Source organism: Dasypus novemcinctus, chromosome 10 (assembly GCF_030445035.2).
Source record: "Dasypus novemcinctus isolate mDasNov1 chromosome 10, mDasNov1.1.hap2, whole genome shotgun sequence".
In the NCBI taxonomy this organism is placed as follows: domain Eukaryota; kingdom Metazoa; phylum Chordata; class Mammalia; order Cingulata; family Dasypodidae; genus Dasypus; species Dasypus novemcinctus.
This window is the reverse complement of record NC_080682.1, coordinates 117,079,172-117,104,434: the sequence shown is the minus strand read 5'-3', so window position 1 is coordinate 117,104,434 and position 25,263 is coordinate 117,079,172. Positions and strand designations below refer to the sequence as shown.

Sequence of the window (25,263 nt, the reverse complement as noted above, 5' to 3'; positions counted from 1 at the left end):
CTGTGACCAGGACTGGCTCTGGTTTGCCTTTTCTACCCCGTACCTCTCTCTAGGGCTCGAGGCAAATTATCTTCTGGACAGAACTATTGTATTTCCATTGCCATAATATACATAGATATGAATGCTACTCAACTGAGAGCAACTAAATTGCCTCAATTAATCATGAACACACTCTCCCGCTCTCTCCCTCACAGCAGACCTTAAATCCTCCCCTGTTGAGCAGTGAGCTTGTAACGGTGGATGCACCATCTAAATTGGTCCTGGAATTTGGAGTGAGTCGTGGCTCCAAGTGGCACATTTCTGGGGCATACTTGATGGTGAGCAAAAGAGCGGCATCCGCCGAATCCCTCCTTTTACAATCCTTTGCTTCAGTCTTTCCAGTTTACTTTACAAATCAGAAAAAGAAATCTCCTTTGTGAGTCTCAGCCCAGGAGAGTTGGGGTGAAAGTTGCTCCAAAAAGAAGCGAGCGTGGGATCCAGATTGTTCAGGCACCACGGTCTGTCATGGTAGTCGCCATTTCCAACTCCACTGACTTTTCCTTCCTCTTCCGTGGCTGTTCTTCCTCTCTCATTGCTCTCTCTGGGGACTTCCATGCAGGACATCCCCGGCTTAGGTGACGACGGTTATGGAACAAAGACTCTGAGTAAGTTTCCAGGAATGGTCGCTGTAACTTTTCTTTTCTGTTCCTTTCCTTTTGAGTTTGGCTTTGGTTCCTTTTCTCGAGGCCCTTTCACTCCTAGCATGCACAAGATACGAATTTTATTTGTTACCTAGCTGTGAATGCTCCTACAAAGTACTTTTCAATCGTTTCGTTCTGCATGTCAGCCTTTAAAAGCAAAGTGTGTCAGGCACTCGAGCTTCTGTTGCAGTTACTACCTTCCCTTTCTGACCTTGTTTTATGAGCAACATGGTCCTGATGCCAACTCTGGTAGCATCACTTGCTCTGCCGCCTAACACCTGCCAGAGAGCAAGGGAGCATGTTGAAAGAAAGGGCGAGCTAAACGTTCTTGAACAGGGAAGAAGTGTGTTCTATGTTCTTTCTTCTGCCTTTTCTCACGAAAAATTTTAATGACCTTGCCAAATTGCATAGCTGGGTTGGACTTTGCCACTGGTAAAGGAGCTATTTTGCGGTCAAAAGGAACGTGCATTCTCAAAAAGTAACTATGATGCTATTTCATCGTCTGAGAATAATTCTTTGTTATCTAACAATGATTGATTTTTTCTGACTTGCAGTGGTCCTGCTTGAAACGTTTGTATGATAAAGTTTTAGATATTGATATGATAGTTTTAGATATTAATATGATAAAGTTTTAGATATTAATATGTTTTTCTATCACTGACTTATTAGCTGCATTCTATAATCAGGTCTTCATTTTATAGAATAGAATGAAAAATAAAATACATTAAATCTTTAAACCCTCTCGTTAATGTTTCTAGTCTGTCTCATTGCACTTAGTAGTTACAAAATACTAATCCATGTTTGAAGATACTATATTGTTTTTACTATCTTTACTACTAACTCCATTGTGTAGGAACCAATGAGATAAGAACAAAGTTTTGTGTCTTTTTCGATTGTTTCACATTCATTTTTTTTTGTTTTGTTTTTAATTTAACAGCTATGGGCAGTATTTTAGAAGCTGTTCATTTCGTTTGTGTGAAACAAAATAGCATTGAGCTGGACTTTGTTTTCAAGAACTGCTTATATAACCCTGCATTGTGATACTCTTCATCCTTCAAATTGTTCACTTAGATATGATTTCTTAGATGTATACAGAAAGCAAACTCTAATCAAGAGTAACTACCGATCTTCTGAAGATGAAAACTTTATCTTGTGAGTCTTTTTTATATGGGATAGGTAATGAAATTTTTCTTCAGTATGTGACGAAAGTTGAAATACTGATTTCAACACTATCTAGTAGTATCAAGCCTCACCAAAGTGACTTCATAAATGATCAATATCCAGAAAAAGAAGCATTTTAATATGTTGTTAATAAATGAACATCACTAAAAAAATAGTTGCTATTGAAATATCAAAACTGTGAGTGATGCCCTTTTCCTTTTCATTCCAGAATGTGCAAATGTTTGCTTGCTCTTTAAAAATTGAACAGATTTCTCTAGGTAGAGTAATTTGCCAATTAGTGCTATTGTTAGCTGTGATTTGGACTTTGGCTAAAGTACATTTTAAATTTCTCTTTACCTACCAAATGGAAAAATTCTGTTATACAGTATCTAGGTGTGAAAAAAAATTGATTGTTAAATAAAGCACTGCATATTTCTAATTTTCTCCCTAAAAAGTATAGCATCATTCTAAATTATTTAAAAAGTTAAAAAACAAAGCAAAACGCAAAAACCCTCTGTCATCCCCACCTCCAGGTACTTAAGATAATAGTGTTGCCTCTGTACATGATTATGCACTATGGCTGGGTATTGCCTTGGCTTGCTTTTGAGTAACAGAAAAACAAGTTTGCACGGATCCATCCACACTTCTTTCCCTATGAATTCTTTGCACTCGTGAAATATGTCCTTAAATTAGTGATGCGCTTCTGCTCATTGACCAACACAAAGAGAAATGATGCGTGTGGACTTAAATCATGCTTTGATTTCATTAGTTTCATTCTCTAAAACTAATAGAATTTGGCAAGAGTCTATAATATCAGATACTTCAAAGCACTCTTTTTTTTTAACAGTTAGAAGACAATGTTGTATATTCTTTTTCTCTTTCTAAAAATGTCCAACAGTTGTCATCTTTTAAGAAACTTAAATTACTGCTAATTAACTTCAGAAACCAAATAATCGTGTATTCTTCATTTAATTAACCTGATACGCAAAGCAGTTGAGAAGCTGATGAGTTTATCCTCTATAATGTAGTAATAGTATGGATGTAAGGAAATGATTTTGGAAATGAAAGCTCTATTCCTAGCACATAACCAATAAGTCCCTACTATGTTAGCTAAGCTATTTTTATGAAAAGCCAATTTGGAATATCATTGTATATGCAAGTCATTCGACATGAATTGAAAATATATCTTGTGCCAGGACCCGGGCTTGGTAGTAGGCCACGTATCTCCCGCCTATTCCATTCCCTCAGAACCCAATAGCTACCCGAGCAAGGATTTAGAAATAAAAACAAAGAAATACTGGATTGAGTCATAAAATATTTTTCAGTGACTCCTCTCTTCTTCCAAGATTTTCTACTCCCTCACTGACGGAGGAAATGTTTTCCATAATCCCTTTATCCTGAGAATTAGATTAGAAAGCATTTAAACAGAAATAAAATTCAAGGGCTTCCAGGGATCAACTGGCAGTTCCAAACGCAGTTTTCTTGCAAAACGCCTATAAGCGAAAATAAAGAAACAAAAATGCATATCAAAATCACAGCGTCAAAAACACCAGAACCTCCTGAATTTTGAGTCAAGAAGCACCCAGCTAAGAACTCCTTTGTTACACGAACCTGGAAAACCAGAGCTATTTGAATGGGTCAAAGTATTTCTAAAAGGAAAATTGCCTAGGTTGACAATATACTTTTTAAAAAATTAAAGATACTTTTCTCATTTGCGAAAAAAAAATCCAATAGTCACGTTCCTGTAAAATGGAGATAAAGTTTTCATCTTCTTTATCCTAATGCTGGCCCTGCGCCTTCCCCTCACATTGTAGAGGCCTCGCATGAGTGTACTCCTTTAAGCTCTGGCTGCTCTTCAGTGCTTGGTATCTCTTTAATTTGCTGTGCTGTTCTTGCAGAACACGTTTCTTCTAATGCCAGCGATAGCGAAAGTAGCTACCGTAAGTTACTGCTTTGGGTTGTGATTCTTTTCTTTGCAGTTGCCCCATTGCCTGTGGTTGTCATTTCAGATTTTTGTCATTGTTTTTCTATTGCTGCCCTTTATCATCCTTCTCCGAAGCAAATGGCTTGAAATGAAATCCTCACCTGATAAGGAGAGATACAAAGGGCCCTGAGGCCATCAGCCGCCCTTTCTGTGATTTGTGCCTGCGTAGCAAGCAGTCTTGCTGATAAGCTGATAAACAACGCTGACCTCACTCGCTGGCGACCCTGGGATTCAGTTTTCCCAAAGATAGTGGGGTAAACTAGTGGATTTTTTACACCTGTCACCCAAAATAATTTAAACTTCCTGCAAAGCCATCATAGTTTTATTTTTCTTCTCATTTTGCCTTTTCCTTTCTGTTCCTGTGTGTCCTTTCAAAAGAGAAATTTTTATGAATTACAGTGTTCTTCTAAATCAAGCGTGAACCTTGTGTCTCACTTCTCTCTTTGATTAATATTTGAGGGTAGATACTCTGTTATATATAGATAACTTTATTTTTTGATGATGGGGAAGTGATGAAGAGGTTTCATCCTCTAATGTTGAAGACACACTTTTTAAAAAGGGAACAAATCTTCTTGGATCAGAAAGATTAACAGAAAAGGTAGGTAACTATTTAAAAGTTATTTTGTTTTTGCTTGGTCACCTCAAGCCATTTGCTTAGTGTATAAATATATTCACCAAACACATGCTTTTGATTAGTTGTCATGGTTTCCTACCACGTACTTGTTTTCAGTGACTAATAGGTATATATTATCACTAGGATCCTTACTATTTCTTTAATGTTCATTTGTATTCCTTAGTGAAATGGGTTACCCAAAAGGCAATAGCCAAGGATATTAGAAAACTGCAGGCCCAGTACAAGTGACCCACAGCTATTAAGACAGAACATGGTGTTGTCTTTTGCTTAAATCTTGTATGAACTGAAAACCAGAACAGATTTTTTTTTGCTTGTTTGTTTATTTCCAATTACTGCATGGTACTTTACAAAACCATGCTTTTTTTTTTTGAGGTAGAGTGCCAGAGAATGTTCTTAGTGTGTGACCAATGCAATTGGGATTTTGAGAAAGGCTTTGGAAAATCAGGTTGGTAGCAAGTAGAAAAAGAAACACAACAGAGGGAAGATAGTTGATGGAAATAGAGTCCAGAGGAAGAGAATGAAATAAAAAAAAAAAATTGTGACGAGATACCCTTGATCAACTTATCACAGCAAATATTAGAGTAATATAGAACCATCCAATTTTCATCCTCAACAGAAAGGGACATCTTATTCATGGAAGGAATCAAAGGGTTCTTATTTTCAACGTGGCTCTTACCATTTTACAGCCCTCCTACCGTTACAGTTACATGGTTATCCTAACTTGGGAAAGTTTTGCCTCTCCCCTTTACCTCATTTGGTTTCAAGCCAAAGAAACCAAATCAAAGAGGAATGACCAAAACCTGTTTTTTTGAAACCTAAACTACTTTCAATTCAATAGGAGGAAAAATATAAATGGTTTGTTGGGTTTCATAAAGATCAATGGTGCCAGTTTCTCTCATGTTCAGTTTTCCTTTTTTTTTTTGTCTTTATTTATTTTTTTAATATTACATTCAAAAAACATGAGGTCCCCATTTTAAAGTGTGTTTCCATCCCATAGATGCATAGAAAAGGAAAACATCATGGAGTCTTCCTTCAATCCTGGTGTGCAAAATATATATAAGAACCAACTCTTCCTTTGGAAATCTTGCCTTTTTAAAGTATTTTAGAAGCCCCTCTTCTCTATTTCAGAGGAGGAATGTTCTTCTCAACATCATTACATCATAAAAATTGGTCCAAAGCTTTCAGCTACTTGACAGGTTTTTCATAGTGATGCTCCAAGATAACCTAATTAATTCTTTTCATTCTAAAGTAGGTGTGTGTAAATGTTTGTTGAGTGAATAATGGAAGCTTGAATTACCTATGAGAAGAGGGATGATTTTGAACTGGATTCCATTATTACTAGGGCAAGTGCAGAGTCTAATAATCTATGTTCATTTGGGTCTCAGACCTCTGAGATTGCACAAGCTCAGCCAGTCAAATTGCATCTTTTAAAAAAATGAACAAAGTGAGAGGAACCTTTGTGACAGCTCAGAGGAAAAGTGGCCTTTCCTTCTCCAGGATGGAAGTATGAAGAATTCCAGAGGAATAATCACTAATTCATTTGATTATCTACTGTGTACAAGTCCCTCCTTATAGGCTGTATGGGGCCCAATATAAACATGAAACAACTCCGGAAGTTGGCACACAGGGAATAGGAAAGAAAGATCACCAAATAACAAAGAGTGATGGGGAATGGGATAAAAGTCTGTCCCAAGAAAAGTGGGGGCTTCAGAGGCAGTTTCAGAGAGAAAGTGGCCTTGGAGCCGAGCGTTAGAAAGATGGGGCCCTTCCAGCTAGACAAGATGTGTAAGGACCTTTCCAGAAAGGAAATCGGCACAACAGAAAGAGGCACAGAGGTTGTTTTTTTTCTGGAAAGTACCACCTTGAAATGAGAACAAGCTGCCTTTTTCTAGTGAACACCTGGCTTTTGCTGTAATTTTAACTAACGTTTGTGTCTTGTGAGAAGCTGTATGTTCAAATACAAAAGAGAACTTCTTTTAACTGATGTCCAGGTGTCATTTTTTACTCTTAGAACCATTCCATGTCCACTCTGGGGATAAAATCTGTAAAAGATGCCCGTGTTTAGAAAGAAAGCCCCAGGCCACGGTGTTTCTCACTCCAGGGACACCAGCTGGAGTTACACATTGCGTAACCTGGCTTAGAAACCTCATACCCTTCCTGAGATGCACACACACACACACACAAACCTCAGGTTAGAGTAACTAGTTCAGACTTTTATCTCAAGCATTACTGAGTCATTGTCATTTCAATGTCTGACTTAGTGGAACCCCAGCTAAAACTCACTTAATTATAACGCGCATTGTCTACTTTTGCAGCTTACCACCTTAAAATTATTTTAATTATGGGAAAATTCCAGATTTCTGTCTGTCAGCAAAGTAGTAAACAGCAAGTGTGTATTCTAGGTTGTTTGCTATCCTATTTTTCAATTGCCCTTGTATTGGGAGGCAAGAAAGCCTAAGCAGGTATAACGGGGACGATGCAAATCCCGACCAGAGCCAAAGCTCTGCCTTCCTCAATGCTCAGTAAGGCTCTTTAAGTCATTGTGGGTGCGGCAGAGCTTATGGTTATCCTTCTAATGGTGCTCGTCAGTCAATAAGATTTTCAAAACAAGGATCTCGAATAAAGAATGTGAGTGGCACTGGGTGTTGGCATGAGGACGCCCAAGACTTCCCCCTGGAGTGGGTCAAATGATACCCATGCCCATCTCCTCTCTCCGCTCTTCTCAAGTATTGCCCTTATAATTTTCAGGCTTTACAAAGCAGTTTTTCCTTACCCCTATTACCTCATTTGAATTCTGCCACAAAACCATGAGGCATCTCTTATATTAACACCCAATTTTCTGGATGAGAAACACGAAGCACCGAGGTACTACATGCCTCACTAATTCGGGGTGGCACTGGAAGTCAAACCGAGGCCTTTTAATTCCGAATCCCACATACTTTCCACTCTTCCTTATAGCTGGTAAGCCAAGCCTCTTGGCCTTTTATTAGTATATTTCCACCATTCCATACTACTGACAGATTACTACGAACAGCATTTCTATAGCACTAACCTTGCACTAAGCCTAAATCAAAGTGCTTTATGAAAATTAACTGATTTAATCTTCCAAACATCCTGTGAAGACACGGAACCACTAATCCACTGTGGCTGTGAAGAAAGCACTCAACCTCTTCCACCCTCACTTCTCTCCTCTGTGAAATGAATAACTTGGACTGGAACAGAGATGGCAACTAGATTTCAATCAGTATTCTAACTCTGACAATTGGTGGTATCTACCCAAAGAGTTGTATTGAAACGTATTTTTGGGGCAAATGGAGGCTCAGAGATAATGAGAGCAATAATCCATTTGTGAGGCCTGTCAAGCATTGAAAACTGAAGTATACAATACATGCCACGTACTTGCCATCTGTGAGCCGCGTGGCCTCCAAAGCCTCTTTGCACTAACATTCCATGATTCTAGAGCCATTTAACTTATTCTCAATAATCATCATCGCAGGCACTAAACACTAAATACAGAGCATTAAATGTGCTGCTACTGGCGCGCACTGCTCTCTCCTCTCTTTTTTGATTTCCACAAATTCCAAAAGAACGACACCTGGCTTTGCTCTGTCATGGAGGTATTCGAACATCTCCTTGTTCCTTGCTTCCTGTTTAAACACAGAGCATTTCATGGAGATGTTGCAAAGCTCTCTGCTCAGCCTCTGACAGCACGGAGAGCCACACACAGCGCTGTGCTGCTCTTCCACTTTCAGCCACACAGTTGCCAAAACAAGACCAAGGAAGATTAGGACTTTTTTGTCAGCTGTTATCCCAAAGTGCCAACACCTCCTGAGTAAAAACTAGGAAACCGACTAAGGATAGCTATGATATGAAGATTACACAGCAGCATTTAAGAAAGAGAGTCGGATCTTAACAGATGGGACATCTCATGGCCTCTAAGTGACTCTAACCTGATTTAGCTCCTATCTCTGTGACCCATTCTTGACTCGCTGGAAAGCTGGCCACTACCCTCCAGCCCCACCCACATTCCCCCACAGAGAACCTTCCCAACCTGAGATAGTGCACTGTGTACTGAATAAGGACTCGGGAAAGATGTGGTTTTAACACTCGTTCCTAGCTGAGGAAGGCAGGCAGACCTGAAGAGGAGCCAGTGGGCGGGGAAGCCCTTGCCGCCCTGTACCAAGCATAAAGTCATGAATGCACTTTCCTTCGTTGCTGGGATTTTTTTCCTCCCCCTCTTTGTCTCCTTCCCATTACCCATAGGACTTTTCATTCTTGTACAGAAAGTGAAAATTGGTTTCAGTTGCTGAATTCACAGCTATTACATAACTCCAGCCTCTAGAGCTTCCCTGCAGGTGTCCTGGGTGTTGTGTAGTACCTGGCTGTTAAGTGTCTCAAGAATTGGGATAGGCCTTGACATAAGGGATATTGCCACTTCTATCTGCCAACTTTGTTGCTCTAAACAAAAAGCAAACAAACAAAAAAGTGTCTTTTATAATTGGAAACAAAAACCAAAAAAAAAAAAGTGATAAATAAACAGCTATAGAATTTGCTTTTAAAATTCATCAATGCTAAGCTGCTTTGCCCTAGTTTTCTGAATCACAAATTATATATCAAACCTCTGCTTAGGTTTGCCTTTAGAATGTCCCTTGAGAACTATTCACAAGGCCACTGGAAAGAGATTCTTCCTGAGAATGATGTATTTGATGTATTATAGAGGAAACCACGACTGCCAATGTAAAATGACCATGGCTACAAAAACACCAAGCAGAACTTGCCTTTGGCCTCAGGGTTCAGCCTGTTTCCCACCACGGAAATCAGAATGAGAATTCATTGTCATCTTTCTTTATGTTACGTGCTGGGCTGGGCACTGGGGACACAGTGATAGATGAAATTCAGTCCTTGCCTTTACGGAGCTCCCAGGCTAGTGGGGAGGCACAAGCATCACCTGATGTTTAAAACCTATTTATCCAATGATCAGGATTGTCCTCACACATATTAATCATTCCATGAGGACTTCCCTGTAAAATATAGTCTAACATGTAATGTTTGTCTGCCATGTTTCTTAGCCCTAAAACTATACTTGTTTCTAAACTATTTTTACACGTCTTCTGAATTCTTATGTCCTCTACCAGCCTCAGACTTTATATACTTGGGGCTCAGCAACTGATCACTTTCAGTTATTAAACCTGTAAATTTCAGTTGTTTAGTGTATTAAAAGGGACTCATTCCTTTCCTGAGTACACAAAATTGTGAATCCGATGCCTTGCATCCCAACGCCATGCCTAGATCTGGGGAAATCCACCAAATGCTTCCGGGACATCCACGACGGGATGCCAGGGAGGTGCATGTCACAGCCCACCCTCGGGGCCTGTAGGAAGCAGCTGGGCTTTTTCTGAGCGTGGTCCTGCTTGAGGGTGAAGTAAGATGTGGCTCAGGCCTGGGACAGTTCTCACACTTGAGACAGCAAGAACCCCACCCCACCACCACCCCCAACCCGCTCACCCCAGCGACCCAGCCTCCAGGAAGATCTCTAGCCTTCACAACCTGACCCAGACTGCTGAACTTTGCAAAATCCGTTGCCATGATCAAAACCATCTGTGAAATGAACTCCTTGTATAAAATTAACTCACCTTGTCCTGGCACCCTGACTATTGAAGGAGGAGTGCATGGTAGTTAGGGACTGTGAATGTGTCTCAGGGGCAGAGAAACCATAAAGCTACTCATGACTCATGTTACACTCCTTCTCTACAGATCAGCAGACAGGAAGTCATTTTCATCAGCCCCAAACTATTTTTCCCATCAAAGGATAATCAGGCTTTGACCAAATACAAAGATAAGAGGAGACCCCTCTGAATTGGGCTGATTCCATGACTAGTACATCAGTTGGGTAAGATAGATGACTGAAAAAATAATTGGCTAAAACCAGTTTACTTTCTATAGTTATTTGTTGACTTGAGGCCACAGGAAATCAGAAGGTTTCTAGCAAGTGACATTTACCATAATATTTAATTATAGTCAGCGTTTCCCAACGCTTTTACTGCATTGTCTTCCTTAGTTATCATTCCTATGTTTTCACAGCAAGATAAGCAGGAATTCAAACCAGTGATTGAGGGCCTCTTCAATTTTTTACTCTTTTGAATTGGCCCACAGCTTTTTCCTAGTGAATTAACATTAGAGTAAAATCCTCAGTGTCCTGTACTGCAAACCGATGAAGTTTTTGTAGCATAAATGAAGCAAGCAGATGCTTGCTTTTGAGCAATGTGCTTCATTAGGAGATAAAATAAATGATGAAATTAAAAGTATAGAAATTCTGACTGTGTAGTGACAAACTATTGGATGGCCCCTTCCCTTGAACTCAAGTTTTGTTTTAGGTAGTAGTACTTGGCATGGGGGTCATTGTGCTCTTTCTCAGTGCCACAAAGAAGGCACTCTCATAGGGCATTGTCCTGCTGAACTGCAAATAACTGGCCACCACTTGTTACCTAGAGTTATGCCATGTGACTAGAATGACAACCAGACCCCTGAAAGAGTGCTGATGAGTTTTATGAGGATGAAGGGGTTTGGGGAATGGTTCAAGGAGACAGAGCAAGGAAAGTTTACCCTGAACTGTGTCTGTCTCCTGTATTTCAGAACAGGGTTTGTAGCTGTGGGATATGATTGGTTGTTAGTCCACTGTAATTTTCTTTCTTCTCTTCTCAGGAGGACAAGAAGACTTCATTCTTTCCTATGAGCCTGTCACAAGGCAGGAAAGTAAGTTTGCAGGCATGCTCTGATTCTTGATTTCCAGGCCCTCACAGGTGACACAGGTGACATGACTGAAGGAGGGAATGGGTGAAGGACTAACAAAAATAACTTATTCCCAGTTGTCCCAAAGATTCTCTCTCTCTCTCTCTCTCTCTCTCTCTCTCTCTCTCTCTCTCTCTCTCTCTCTCTCTCTCTCTCCTATCATCAAACAACTTCCCTGCCCAGCATGGGCATTGGCACCTCCTAAGAGGACAGCCCACCAGATGGGTGGTCCCAATGGGAAGGAGCTCATCAGGATCACCTAGACAGCCCTGGCTGCAAGACTGGTGGACAAAAGCTCCTGGTCCTGGGAGACTGATGTCAACTCTGTGTTTCGAAGGGCTCTCTGGCAATCTTGTCCTAAGATACAGGCCATCTGTGGTCTGCTCCAGGAGCCTGTGTTCCTTTTTCCTAGAGGCATGATTACAGAGGCTATCGATAAGGATTTGCAGAGGTACTTTAAGCATCAGTTGTACCAAGTGAACAGTGGAGAGTATTTTGAATTGGGGAAAAGAAATGATAAAAACATAAGGTGTTATTACTACTAACAATTACTATTTTAAAGTTATTGTCTAAACAATGGCCAAAGAGCTGGTTTGAATTCTTGTTCTCCCTCTCGGTTGACTAAATTCAGTAGTTGTTTTGACATGGTGTTGGCTTAACCTAAGAGTAAGCAAAACCCCTCCAAATGCTTCTTTTTATTCACAGACACTGCTGTTGCTTTTCCTTATTAGTAAATTCCAGAAAGTAGGCACAGCCAAACATATCGAGAGTTAAGCATCAATTACCCTAAGCAGGGCTGTATGGATAATTTATCCAAGGAAGTAATCTACTCAGCCGTTCTTAGTGTTAGGCAATTTCACCCTAAGAATCACCCTTGCTGCACAGTTTTGCAGTCATTTCCAGTCTTTGTCCTTATCTGGATCTTCTTTACCCTCTCTGCAGTAAACTACACCCGGCCAGTCATTATCCTGGGCCCAATGAAGGATAGGATCAATGATGACTTGATATCTGAATTCCCTGACAAATTTGGCTCCTGTGTGCCTCGTGAGTATTATTTCTATTTCCTTAGGGAAAAAAGCTTAGATCCTTTCTTTGATGATAAAATGTAAATCTGTTCCTCCAATGACTCAAATGCCATTAGTTACCTAATTAGCTCAGCACCTTATTTAATTTTCTCTGCCAAACATTTTTTTCATCGGTGCTGCCATGTCTTGTTCTCTATTTGGTGAGTATAATGATGTTCTCCGTAAACTGACTATGATCCCCTAGAGGGAAGGGATGAGGCTCTTCCTTTGTAACACCCACAGCATTTAAAACAGCATGGGATTTATGTTATCAGTGTGTTCTTATGGGCTGATTGCAGACCGCTGAAGCATCTTCTGCCATAGAATGGAGGAGATCGAAAACAAAGCCATTCAATAAAATCACCTCAGGATGATTGAGGCCATGCATCAGTGGCAAAACCAAGTAGACCTCCCCGTGCATTTTAATAGTTCCAAGCATGAGGAAATGAAGACAAGGAGTTTATTAGATTTTAATCTGCCCTCTAGGCCGTTCCAGATGGCCCTCTTGGTAGTTGTAGATAACCGTCAGGGATCTTGGCCCTTCCGGTGTAGTCCTGTAAGGCTCTCTCTACTTTTCTCCCACCGCTAAAGTTCATCCATTCCCCTTGTCATTTTAAAATGCGTGGAGGCCTTCCTCCCTGTACACAGACAAACCCACTGGGGGATTTTACTTTATTAGATAATTGAGCTCTTAAATCTGAAACCGACAGTATTTCTCTCTCACTCTACGTTTTTTTAAGCTTTATGCTTTCAAGTATCTCTAACATTTCGGAACTGCAAATGTCATCTGGAATACTTAAGAATAGCAGACATTATGTGTGTGCAGTACATGGACAAAAGGAAGCTAGGAAAATTGCTATAACTCATGAAACTGTTCTCAGTAAAGGTTCTGGGAAAAGATCCTGCCCGAGAACATCTCGGAGAAGGTCTCCAGATAAGAGCCAGCCAACCAAACCCTAAGTTGTTTGCAGCAACATCCAGTTTGAGCCTCCAGTTTTGAGAGAGAATAGACGGTTCTAAGGAGCCTTCTCGTTTTCCCTTCTACCTTGCACACTCTTCTCTTTCTCTTTTTGTAATGAATAACAGTATTTTATAATAATAAATACATGGTTTTTGTACAAAATATAGAAAATGCTTAAAAGAGAGTCAAACAGTAAAGAAAAATACACAGAATCTCACATGGTACCCAGAGATAAAATCACTGTTAATATTTCCGTCTACTCTTTCTTTCTATGCATACCGTTTTTCCATGTGAAGGAGCACATATTAGACAACACAATTTTCCATTCTCTATGTATATAACATTATTCAAAACTTTATGTAAATATATAAAACAATTATTATATCAAAATTAGCCATTCTTAATCTATGGACATTTTGTTTTTCTCTATTTTTCATTATTCTGAATTATATTATGATTGTAATTATAATAAATAAATATACTTATTTAACAAATTATTTATAATTTATAAATTTAATATAATAAACATCTTTAAGAATAAAACTTCATGTGAATGTTTTAAGATAGATTTCTAGATAAAGAATAACTGAATCAAAGATTAGGAACATTTTTATATTTTTATTCATATTGCTAAATTGTTTTCCCCTTCTTAAGAAGCTGAGGTAGCATCATTAAAGTTGGTGACTTTTAGTCCTAACTTAACTGTGATGATCTCATTTTACCTATTTTTAGAACCTCAAATATATTTATAATAACAAGAAGTCTGCGTTTTCTCCTGGACACAGTTCCCTATGTCTTGGTTTTCCTATAATCTTTTATTGTATGCTAGACATTGTAATGCTATATTTTTGGAAGTCTGGATTTTGTGTCCTTCTTTATAGAATATTGAGTTTTTGTTCTGTTCTTGCAGGCAATAACTTACTGACAGATTTATTCCAGTTGCAGGTTGATTTTAGACTTCGTCAAGGCAGGTCTAGAGTAGGTCTAAAATAATCCCACTCCTAAAATATGGTTTCCCTGGGGTCTCAACCAAATGCTCAGTTCTGGCTGACCAGAACACCAGGGTCTCCCAGCACTGTGTGACCTACAGAATCTCCTTTTGGAAATAGCCTCTCGGCTATTTGGGTGGAAGATAGAGCTCCCTTTATGTGTTTATGTTTTTCAAGGATCACAGCCCTGCACTGCCTGTTGTCTGATGCCTGAAAACAGTTGTTCCATATATTTTGTCCAATTCTGAAGTTTTTTACAGCGAGAGGGTAAGACTGATATCTGCTGTTATGTCATGGCCAGACCAGAGCTCCTCCGTATAATATTATTTTAAAACATCGATGTTGAGGATGTGTTAAAGAAAAGGAGCAAAGGAAGGGAGAATTTCTGAGAATAAATGCATCTTAATTTCATTATTTCTTGTTTTATAAAGACACTACGAGGCCAAAACGGGACTACGAGGTGGATGGCAGAGACTATCACTTTGTCATCTCCAGAGAACAAATGGAGAAAGACATCCAAGAGCACAAATTTATAGAAGCCGGCCAGTACAATGACAACTTATATGGAACCAGTGTGCAGTCTGTGAGATTTGTAGCAGAAAGGGTATGTTGGCCAATCTTCTTAATTCTCCCTAAAAAGGTTCCAAGGGTGGCAAACTGCAATTTGGTAATTACTCTTTCCTGATCGCAGTTGTAACTTTGGATTAAATATTCCTTTTAAGACATCAAAGCAAAGAATCACCTTAAAGCAAGGTCTTTAGTCATTGTTCTAAACTTCAATAAAGTACACTGGCTGATTGGTAGAAAAGGGGGAGTTGAAAACCAACGGCAATCAACAGCTTGAAGTTTATGAGTACTCATGTTGTCCTTGGTTTAACTACCTAAGGCTCTAGTAAACACTGACTTTATTAAGGAGTTTTGTTACTCCGTTGTTTAGACCCAGGTCCTCAATCCTTCCCAAGAGAAAGAGTGACTTTTTAATCTCTCTGAGAACTTGAAGGGTTAGTTACATGGGAAGGGCTGCCAGCTTGCAGTTTCTGCTGCAATTCCTTTCCTGCTGGTAATTTCAGGGTCATGGCATAGAGAAGAAAGTTCAAGAGAGGATAGGGGAGCAGATGTGACTTAAGCAGTTGAGCTCCTGAAGGTCCCAGGTTCAGTTCCTGGTGCGTCCTAAAAAGCAAAAACAACAACAACAACAAACAACAAGCAAACAGACATAAAAACCAACTCAAGGGAGCAGATGTGGTTTGGAGCATGAATACTGGCTTCCCACACACGAGGTCCTGGCTCAATCCCCAGCCTCAGAACTTGAAAAAAAAAAAAAGGAAAGAGAGGCTAGGATTTGAAGGCTCTTGAGTGTAGCTCTAAGACCTGTCTATACAGAAGTCCTAATCAATCTCCTACGAACATGGAGGACCAATTTCATAAGAGGAAAGAAAAATTTAGCCAATTATGTTTGTTATATAATTAATATTTACTGGGTTGATTTGATTTTACTTGACCCCCTTCCCCTTTGATGTACTTATAGAACCTTTAAACAAGGAAAATAATGTCTTTCCAAGTATACTCTAAGAAGTTGCATCTCTTTCCAAGAATACGCTAAGAAGTTTCCATCACCTATATCGATACTGTCTATAGTCAGTTTCCTGGATAATTGCATCTTTGTGCAATTATCCCTCTTTGAACATGTAGATACAGACTTTGTTTATTTGGACAGTGTGGCCAGTGAATAATGCAAAAGTATTTGGACATTTTATATTGAGGCTTCACTTGATAGATGGCAAACTTGGAATTTATTGCTTAAGTGATCTAGGCTTGAGGTATCTTGCTGTATTTCTCATTCAAAGGTTCAAGTGTTCTTTGGAGTCTCTTTTTCATGTGGATATTGGGCATGCGTTTGTATCCTCTAGTATTAATTTTGGACAGTTCCTATCTGCATAATATGCTGTTTTCTCCTCCTGTGTAAAGTTTGTCTAGCCTCAGGGTAATAAAGCCATTTCTCTCCAGGAGATAGAATATTGATATGCCAATGGTATCTGCTTTTCCAGAAATACTTTACAAAGCACCCCTTGCTCATTGCAGTGGAAGTCAAGTCAAATGAGGTGTGCTATAATGTAACAGGGCTTTTATTTGTTAACAAACAAGAAATTTGCACACCCTGTGCTAGCCTCTTTTTCAGCATTTAACCAAAGTATTTAAAGCATCTCTTTCTGTGTCTGTCTTCTGCTAGAATAAGCATATTGAGGGCAGGACACATATAAGTACTTATCAAGTGTTTGTGGAATTGTTCTAAACTCAAGTGATTGCCATTCTTCCAGGGTTTACTTAGGGCAGGGTAAGATAACGAGGTCTCTATTTATTCCAACAACCGTCAGTATTCAAGACCTGGGTTTGAATCCTCCTAGCATGGAGATTTTGGTCAGGTTAGTTAATATGTCTACACCTTAACATCTTTTCTGTAAAATGGCGCTGATCATACCTACCGCATAGAATTGAGAATTTCTTCTTGACAGTTGTCTTCAGAGTTACTTTATGAGCCTCACAAGAATGGACTCCATCATATTGCATATGACTACCTAGCTTCTTTATGCAAAGCACCAAGGATTTATTTAAGAAATTTAAATTAACTGAGATAACTTATTTAAAATGCCTGCCCCCGTGGGATACACTTAGGAAGGGTGCAATAAATACTAGTTATTGCAAGGATTCAGGGATGACTGTGTATCAACTTTTATTTGTGCTTTGCAATCATTATGAACTTTTAGAAATCAAAGATCCTATATCTTCCCCTAAAACACCTATGTGTTATTTCCTCATGGTTGGATTATAGCCATTTTTTCCTGAATTAACTCCACCTTTTCCTTTCCTTTCAATTAGGGCAAACACTGCATACTTGACGTATCAGGAAATGCTATCAAGCGGTTACAAGTTGCCCAGCTGTATCCCATTGCCATCTTCATTAAGCCCAAGTCTCTGGAACCTCTGATGTAAGTAGAGGACACTGGAAGCCTTTACACATCTCTTATTCCTTATTGCACACAAAATCCTTAAAAGTTCTTTGTCACAAATGTTTATGAACAGGAAATGCCAATGTTGAATTTCAAGCATTCATTTTTTTAAAGACATGTTCATGTATTTTTGAACCACTAGGTACACAATGTCAGTAATTCCTTAAAATATCTTTACCAATATTTCTCGATTTTTATTTTTCCAGGGATAAATCTTTTGAAATACGTGGGTTTGTATAGAGGGAGAAGACAACATTTTAGACTCTTTTCATTGGCATTTTGCTTCGTTGTGTAACAGAATTCTAATGTTCCTTATAGTTCCATGTACATAGATAGACCACTGTTCTTAACAATGAGTTTTCTTAACAGCTTATCAGTAAGCAATTATAAGTTAAACCAATAACCCCATACCTGTGCACATTTGTGAGTAAGGGGAAGATGCATGGCAAATTTTTTCTTGTTCTTTTTTACTTTTCAAAGGACTTGTGAATTATCTTCTTTCAAAATTCAGTAGACAAGTTGGGCAGATATTCATGATCTGACATTTTCTGGGGCAATTTAAGAGAAATCGTTGGCATTACTTTAAAAGCAACTCCCTTTCAAAAGTGAGGCTCCATGCCGAGCTGACTGCCCACCCCAGGAAGAGCTTGCACAGCAAGATGACACAATGGAAGGAGACGCAGAGGAGAGACGGTGAGAGATGCAGCAGGCCAGGGAGATGAAGTGGTGCAAGCACTTGAGTGCCCCTCTCCACACTGGTGGTCCCAGCATTGGTTCCAGGTGCCTCCTAAAGAGAAAGACAAGAAGAAAAAGACCAACAGACATGGAAGAACACACAGTGAATGGACACAGAGAACAGACAGTGAGCCCAAAAACAAGGCGGAGAGGGAGAATAAAATTTTAAAATACATATATCAGAGATTCAAAGATAGTTTGAAAAAAAAAGAAAAGTGAGACTCCAGTAACCATAGAGGGCACAGAGCAAAGAGACGAAAAGCAGGCACATGAAAATTGTTTGGGCTAGGTTTGAGTCTTGATTCTGCTCCTTACCAGTTGTGTGACCCTGGCAAGTTTCTGGACCTCTCTAAAGTGCAGTTCCTCATCTCTAAAGTTAGGCATGCTAATAATGAGCCCCTCGTGGGGCTAGTGAGACAAACAAGATCCTGAATTAAAGCTCTTCATATAGTCTCGGCACATGGGAAGGACTCAATAAAGAGTAGCTATGATAATTATCATCATCGTCATTCATGTAAAAGACACAAAGTTATTTTATTAGGAATGGAATGAGGCTATAAATAGCATCTTTGCCAACAGCACACCAGCGATGATGCCACAATGCCTTGTTTCAACAGTATTGCTCATATCCTGCCTCCGTTTCTGGCCTCAAGACCTTAGAAGACTTTACAAGGCTCGGAAGTGAACCACAAAGAACTGGGGAAAAAAGGTTTATGGAAAGGCCAAAGCAAATGAAATTATTTAATTCCAGAGTGAGAGCAATTACTTGCAGAGAATATCAACAAGGCTGTCCCTGTCTTCTTTGAAGATTAAGAAGCAAAGTAAGCTGCAGTGACGGAATTGCAGCCTGAGAGAATTAAGTTAAAGACAGGGTCAGTTTCTGGGGAAACGGCTGGAGACGTATCTTAAAAGCAGAATATATACCTGTAAATACAAGACGGACAAAAGGTCTTATTAAAAGGGAAAAATAAAACCAGGAGTTCACTGACAGCACTTTTATTTATTTATTTGCTAGCCAAACAATTTTAATACAGCATAACAAGCCCTGTAATAGTATTTTGTAGGAAGCACTCTAGAGTCATGTCTTTTTTTTTTAACATTTAATCTTAATGAACTTGAAAAAATTTAATTAGAGAAGTTGTAGGTTTACAGAAAAATCATGTAAAAAGTGTTTCCATATACCACATCCCCTATTATTAATACTTTGCATTAACAATGGTATCTTTATTACAAGTGATGAAAGAATATAATAATTATACTATTAGCTATAGCCCATACTTTACATTAGGGTACATTTTTCCTAATATACCACCCTATTATTAATACCTTGCATTATTGTGGTGCATTTGTTAAAATTCATGAAATAAAATTTTTCCCTTTATTAGAGAAGTTGTGGGTTTATAGAATAATCATGCATAAAATATAAGATTCCCACATACCACCCCACCACCAACGCTTTGCATTGGTGTGAAACATTTGTCACACTTGATGATGGCATGCTTTTATAATAGTACTAGTAAGTAAAGTACATGATTTAACTTAGGGCTTACTGTTTGTGTAGTATAGTTCCATGAATTTTTAAAAATTTTTATTGTTACCATATATACAATCTAATTTTTAAAAATGATAGGGTGGGGGGGTGGGGAGCGGGGTACATGGGAACCTCCCATGTCTTTTCTCCTTTTTTTTTTAATTAAAGTTAATAGATCACAAGGAATGTTACATTAAAAAAACATACAAAAACAAAAAACATAAGAGGTTCCCATATAACCCACTCCCCATGAATTTAGGTATAAATTACAACATGAAGAACTCTGCCTATAGTTGGCCATAGAGAAATATGTGTTGATGATAAAATAATAGTTCCTAATATCATTATCCCCAGTAGCATGTATCAAATTTCTTACCCAGTGGGATTCTCTGTTAGGCATCACACAAAGTGAATTAAGCACAAATTTCATTATGTAAAAGTGATTTATAATCTGTAAAGAGCCGCATGAATGTTTTTAGTAATGCTAACAAAAAGTAAGAGAAAAAAATGGTCCTTACCCCAACGGCCTGTTTAGAAATAGAAAAATAAGTTTTCCCATCATAAACACACAGTGGGATGAGGGCTTCCAGAGACCTGAGGCCTTAGACAGAAAGAAGAGCGGCACGTCAAATCCAGTGTGATACAGGAGACGGTCCCACCTGGTTTTCAGCAGGAAAATGTCTACTTCCTTCCAAGATTATTAGATGCCTCAGGACACTGTCAGAGCCACTTATCACCAAGGAAAATTAAACGTTGCACAAATGACGTTGCACAATGAGGCGATGAATCTGACTTAATTTGCTGCAGCCCAACTCACGGGTCTTGATTCAGAGATGGTGACATTCGGACCAGTGCTATCGCAATAGCAAATGCTGGGTGTTGACTCTCCAGTACTCTCTTTTCTAAGGGTTTTACTTCAGAAGCAAAGCTGGCATGAATTGCCCATTTCCCCAGAGACCAGTGAATGTTAGGTCAGCCAGAACAAAAGCGCCGAGCTGTCACATTTAGGCACTGATACATCATCACACACATTATTTCTCAAAGGCATCGTCCACAACAAACCGAGGAGTTTCTTAGCACACACATGACTGACTCTTCAGAGGAGCATAAAACCCAGGGTGTATATGAAGAAATGTTCTTTTTCATTGTGTTGCCATGTTACCTCTGACTCCCTCAAAGCAATGGGCTCCCCCAGGCTTTTTCACCCTGCCACCTCCAATCTGTTCTTACCCACTTGCTCTCATGATACCCTCTGTTTGCTTCTATCTCCACCCCTCTTATAATTACATTTCTTTGTCTAGTTCCTTGTTCATTCATTCAGGTCCCAAGACACTTGCTGATGAACAAGCCATGGTGCCTGTCCTTAAAACTCACAGACTAATCAGGGAGACATGGCATGTCCGTATATTAAAAGGAAACACTAAACTAATTCATTACTACAAAAAGTGCAAAGGGAATTCAGAGAAGACAGAGACAAGCATAACCTGGGAAACTCTGAAAAGGTACAGGAACAACATGATTTTTTGAAATCTAGAGCAAAGCCCACCATCCCTTGATTGGCTATACAAAGGAGAATTTTCTTCACCCAGGAGTGACATTCATTCATGGCTTCTCTGGTGTAAGGACTGTTGGAGAAGAATTATGGACGCCATCCTTCAGGTCAAGACGAGTTTATTTTAGTAACAAGAGTTCAGGATCCTATTTCTTTATATTGCAGCCATCAGTATCATGCTGATTCTGACATCAGCTTTTTTTTTTTTTTTTTGAGACAACCCTCTTTGGAAAGATATCAACTGTGAGAATAATGGGAAGTCTTCTTGAATAAGAATTGGTTAAAAAACAACAACTTGGGTTCTAACCCCAGATTGATTCTTTATTAAATGTACAACATTAGGGAAGTCCTTTCGCTATTTTAGGTCTCAAGTACTTGTTCTAAAATAAAGGAATTGGCTAAGACCAAATGTTCTAGACCCAGATAGTAGTAATGCTTTGGATGCTACATGTTCCTGTGATGCATCCCAATGGGCCAACCAGGTGTCTTTGCTTCTGGGTGGACTTTCATCAGATCTGTGATGTCACCTTGGTATTCCTATGATGATCAGAGGCTCTGATTGTCAGTCTTTGATTAATAAAATGTCTTTGGTACAAAAAAATGGGAGGTAAAATGATTTTTCATCAATAAGTATAGTTTGGTAGGCAAAAATTTTTAACATATGGAAGACATGGGTGGATAAAACTGCCAAGGTTAGGAATCAGTAGATTAGGTTAATTTCAGTTTCCTTCCACCTTGATTTGTCCTTGAAAATAGATTGGGTTGAAATTTTGCTAGGTCACAAATCAAGTCCCAATACATTTTAAACATTGAAGTGATACAATGTACCTTTTATAACCACAATGAAATGATACTAGAAATCAATAACTGAGGAAGAACTGGAAAATTGACAAATAAAGGGAAATTAAACAACATACTCTCAGACAAGCAATGACTCAAAAAAGAAATCATATGGGAAATTAAAGAATACCTTGAGGTGAATGAAAATGAAAACACAACATACCAAAACTTAGGGGATGTACTAAAGGTAGAGCTGAGAGAGAATTTTATAGTTCTAAACGCTTACATTAAAAGAGAAAAAAGATCACCAATCATATGCCTAAACTCACACTTGGAGAAACTAGGAAAAAAAGTAAACTAAACCCAACACAAGCAGAAAAAAAGGAAATAACAAAGATTAGGTGAAAATAAATAAAATTGAGAATAAAAAAATAGAATATATAAAACCAAAAGCTGGTTCTTTGAAAAGGTCAATAAATTCAACAAACACTTAGGAAAAAAGGGGATGCACATAAAATCAGAAATGAAAGGAGGTACATTACTACTGACCTGAAAGAAATAAATAGGACTGTAAGAGAATACTATGAACAATTGTAAGCCAGCAAATTAAATAGCTAAGATGAAATGGTCAAATTCCTACAAACACACAAACTACTTACACTGACTCAAGAAGAAATAAAAGACCTCAATAGACCAATAAAAAGTAAAGAGATTGAATCAGTAATCCAAAACTCCCAACAGAGTAAAACCCAGATAGCTTCACTGATGAATTTTAGTGAACATTCCAAGAAGAATTAGCACCATCCTTTTCAAACTCATCCAAAAAATTGAAGAGAAGGGAACACTGTCTAACTAATTCTCAGTCTGCCATCTCCCTAATATCAAAGACAGATAAATGTATCACAAGAATAGAAAATTACAGACCCATTATCCTTTCTAACATAGATCCAAAAATCCTCAAAAAAAAAAAAAAATACTAGCAAACCAAATCAAAAAGTGCACTAAAGAAATTATTCATCATGATCAAAAAAGATTTATCCCAGTTATGCAAGGGCATTTCAATGTAAGAAAATCAATTAATGTAATATACCACATTAACAGAATGAAGGGGGAAAGATACATAATCATATCAATTGACAAACAAAAAGCATTTTACAAAATCCAGCACTTCTTCTTGATTAAAAAAAAAAAAACACACACACACACTCAGAAGACTAGAAAAGAAGGAAATTTCCTCATCATGATAAAGGCCATATATGAAAGTCCCATAGCCAACAGCATACTCCATTATGAAAAACTGAAAGATTGTCCTCTAAGTTAAGGAACAAGACAAGGATGTTCTCTGTCACCACTGTTATTAAACATTGTGCTGGAAGTTCTAGCCAGAGCAATTAGGCAAGAACAAGAATAAAAGGCATCCAAATTGGAAAGAAAAAATAAAACTCTCCCTATTTGCAAATGATATGATCCTATTTATGAAAATCCTGAAAAATCCAATACAAAGCTATAATAAACAGGTTCAGCAAAGTGGTGGGGTGTGAGATCAACACACAAAAATCAGTACTGTTTCTATACACTACTAATTAACAAACTGAAGAAGAAATCAAGAAAAAAAATCCAACTAAGAGAGTCAAATATGAATTCAAAGAGTAAATTTAACCAAGGGTATTAAAGACTTGTGCATAGAAAAGTACAAAACATTACTGAAAGAAATCAAAGAAGACCTAAATAAATGGAAGGATATTCGATGTTTATGGATTAGAAAACTAAATATTGTGAAGATTTCAATTCTACTTAGAATAATGTACAGATTTACCACAGTCCCAACCAAAATCCCAATAGCCTTCATTGCAGAAATGGAAAAGCCAGTCATCAAATTTATATGGAAGGGTAGGGGACCTACAATAGCTGAAACCATCTTGAAAATGAAGTTGGAGAACTCACAATTCCTAGTTTTAAAACTGTTTCAATAATCAAAATACCATGGTTCTGACATAAGGACAGAAATATAGACCAATGGAATAAAATTGAGAGTTCAGAAGTAAATCCCTATATCTTTGACTAGTTGATTTTAGACAAGGGTGCCAACTATATTCAGTGGGGGAAAAATAGAGTCTTCAACCAATGGTGCTGAGACAACTTGAGTATCCATATGTAAAAGATTGAAAGTAGACCCCTACCTCACACCATATACAAAAATCAACTCAAAATGAAACAAAGACAAAAAGACAACACAATTTTTAAAATGGACAAAACACTTGAATAGACATATATTCAAAGAAGATACACAAATGGCCAATCAGCACTTGAAAAGGTGCTCATCATAAGCCATTAGGGAAATGCAAATCAAAACTGTAATAAGACACCTTTTCACACCCACTAGGATGGATACTTTTTTTTAAAATTATAAATGCCAGAGAGGAAATGGAGAGATAGGAATACTCAATCGTTGCTTATGGGAATGTAAAATGGTGCAGCGCTGTAGAAAACAGTTTGGTGTTTCCTCAGAAAGTTAAGTATAGAATTTCCATATGACCTGGCAATCCCACTTCTAGGTATATACACACAAAAATTGAAAACAGGGACTCAATCAGAAATTTGCACACCAGTGTTCATGGTGGCATTATTCACAGTTTCTAGAAGATGTAAACAACCCAAGTGTTTATAAACCAATGAATGGATAAACAAAATGTGGTATTCATACAATGAACTATTATTCAGCCATAATAAGGAATGAAGTTCTGATACACATGACAACATGGATGAACCTTGAAGATATCATGTTGAATGAAATAAGCCAAACACAAAAGGACAAATATTGTATGATATCACTGATATGAAATAATTAGAATAAACAAATCATAGTCAGAAACTAGAATACAGGTTACCAGGGACCAGGGTTGGGGGTAGGGTGTATGGAGTTAAAGCTTAATTGGTCTGAAGTTTCTGTTTAGGGTGATGGAAAAGTTTTGATAATGGACAATGATGACAATGTGAATGTAATTAATGCCACTGAATTGTATTTTTGAATGTGATCAAAAGGGGGAAATTTAGGTTGTATATATATTACTAGAATAACTTATTTTTAAAAACCATAGAACTTTACAATACAAATAGTGAACTCCAATGTAAACTATGGACTATAGTTAATATTATAATTATTATAATAGGGTCTCATCAATTGTAACAAATGTTACACTAATGCAAAGTGTTAATAAGAGGGAAATGGGGGGCTGGGAGATATATGGGAACTGTACTTTCTGCATGAATTTTCTATAATCCTACAATTTCTCTAAAAAAAGGAAACTCTCAAAAAATAAAATGGTTACCACATGGAGAATATGGGAGGATAAATCTCCCAAGGTTAGAAATCGATAGATTAGGTTATTTTCAGT

The 25,263-nt window shown here is 38.1% G+C and overlaps 1 protein-coding gene across 36 annotated transcripts in view; it reads left to right on the top strand.

Moving 5' to 3' along the window:
• The window catches only part of DLG2 (discs large MAGUK scaffold protein 2), a 2,400,703-nt gene that overhangs the window by 2,367,322 nt on the left and 8,118 nt on the right, over window positions 1-25,263 (top strand). For 15 of the 36 annotated variants that reach the window (XM_058306073.2, XM_058306075.2, XM_058306087.2 and 12 more), the window contains 5 exons: window positions 599-644; window positions 11,162-11,212; window positions 12,191-12,292; window positions 14,694-14,866; window positions 17,140-17,249. In XM_058306073.2, coding sequence (XP_058162056.1) covers window positions 599-644; window positions 11,162-11,212; window positions 12,191-12,292; window positions 14,694-14,866; window positions 17,140-17,249 — 482 coding nt within the window. Of the gene's footprint in view, window positions 1-598; window positions 645-3,739; window positions 3,782-11,161; window positions 11,213-12,190; window positions 12,293-14,693; window positions 14,867-17,139; window positions 17,250-25,263 lie in introns of all 36 variants that reach the window. The other 21 variants (XM_058306077.1, XM_058306082.1, XM_058306090.2 and 18 more) reach the window with 3 other exon arrangements.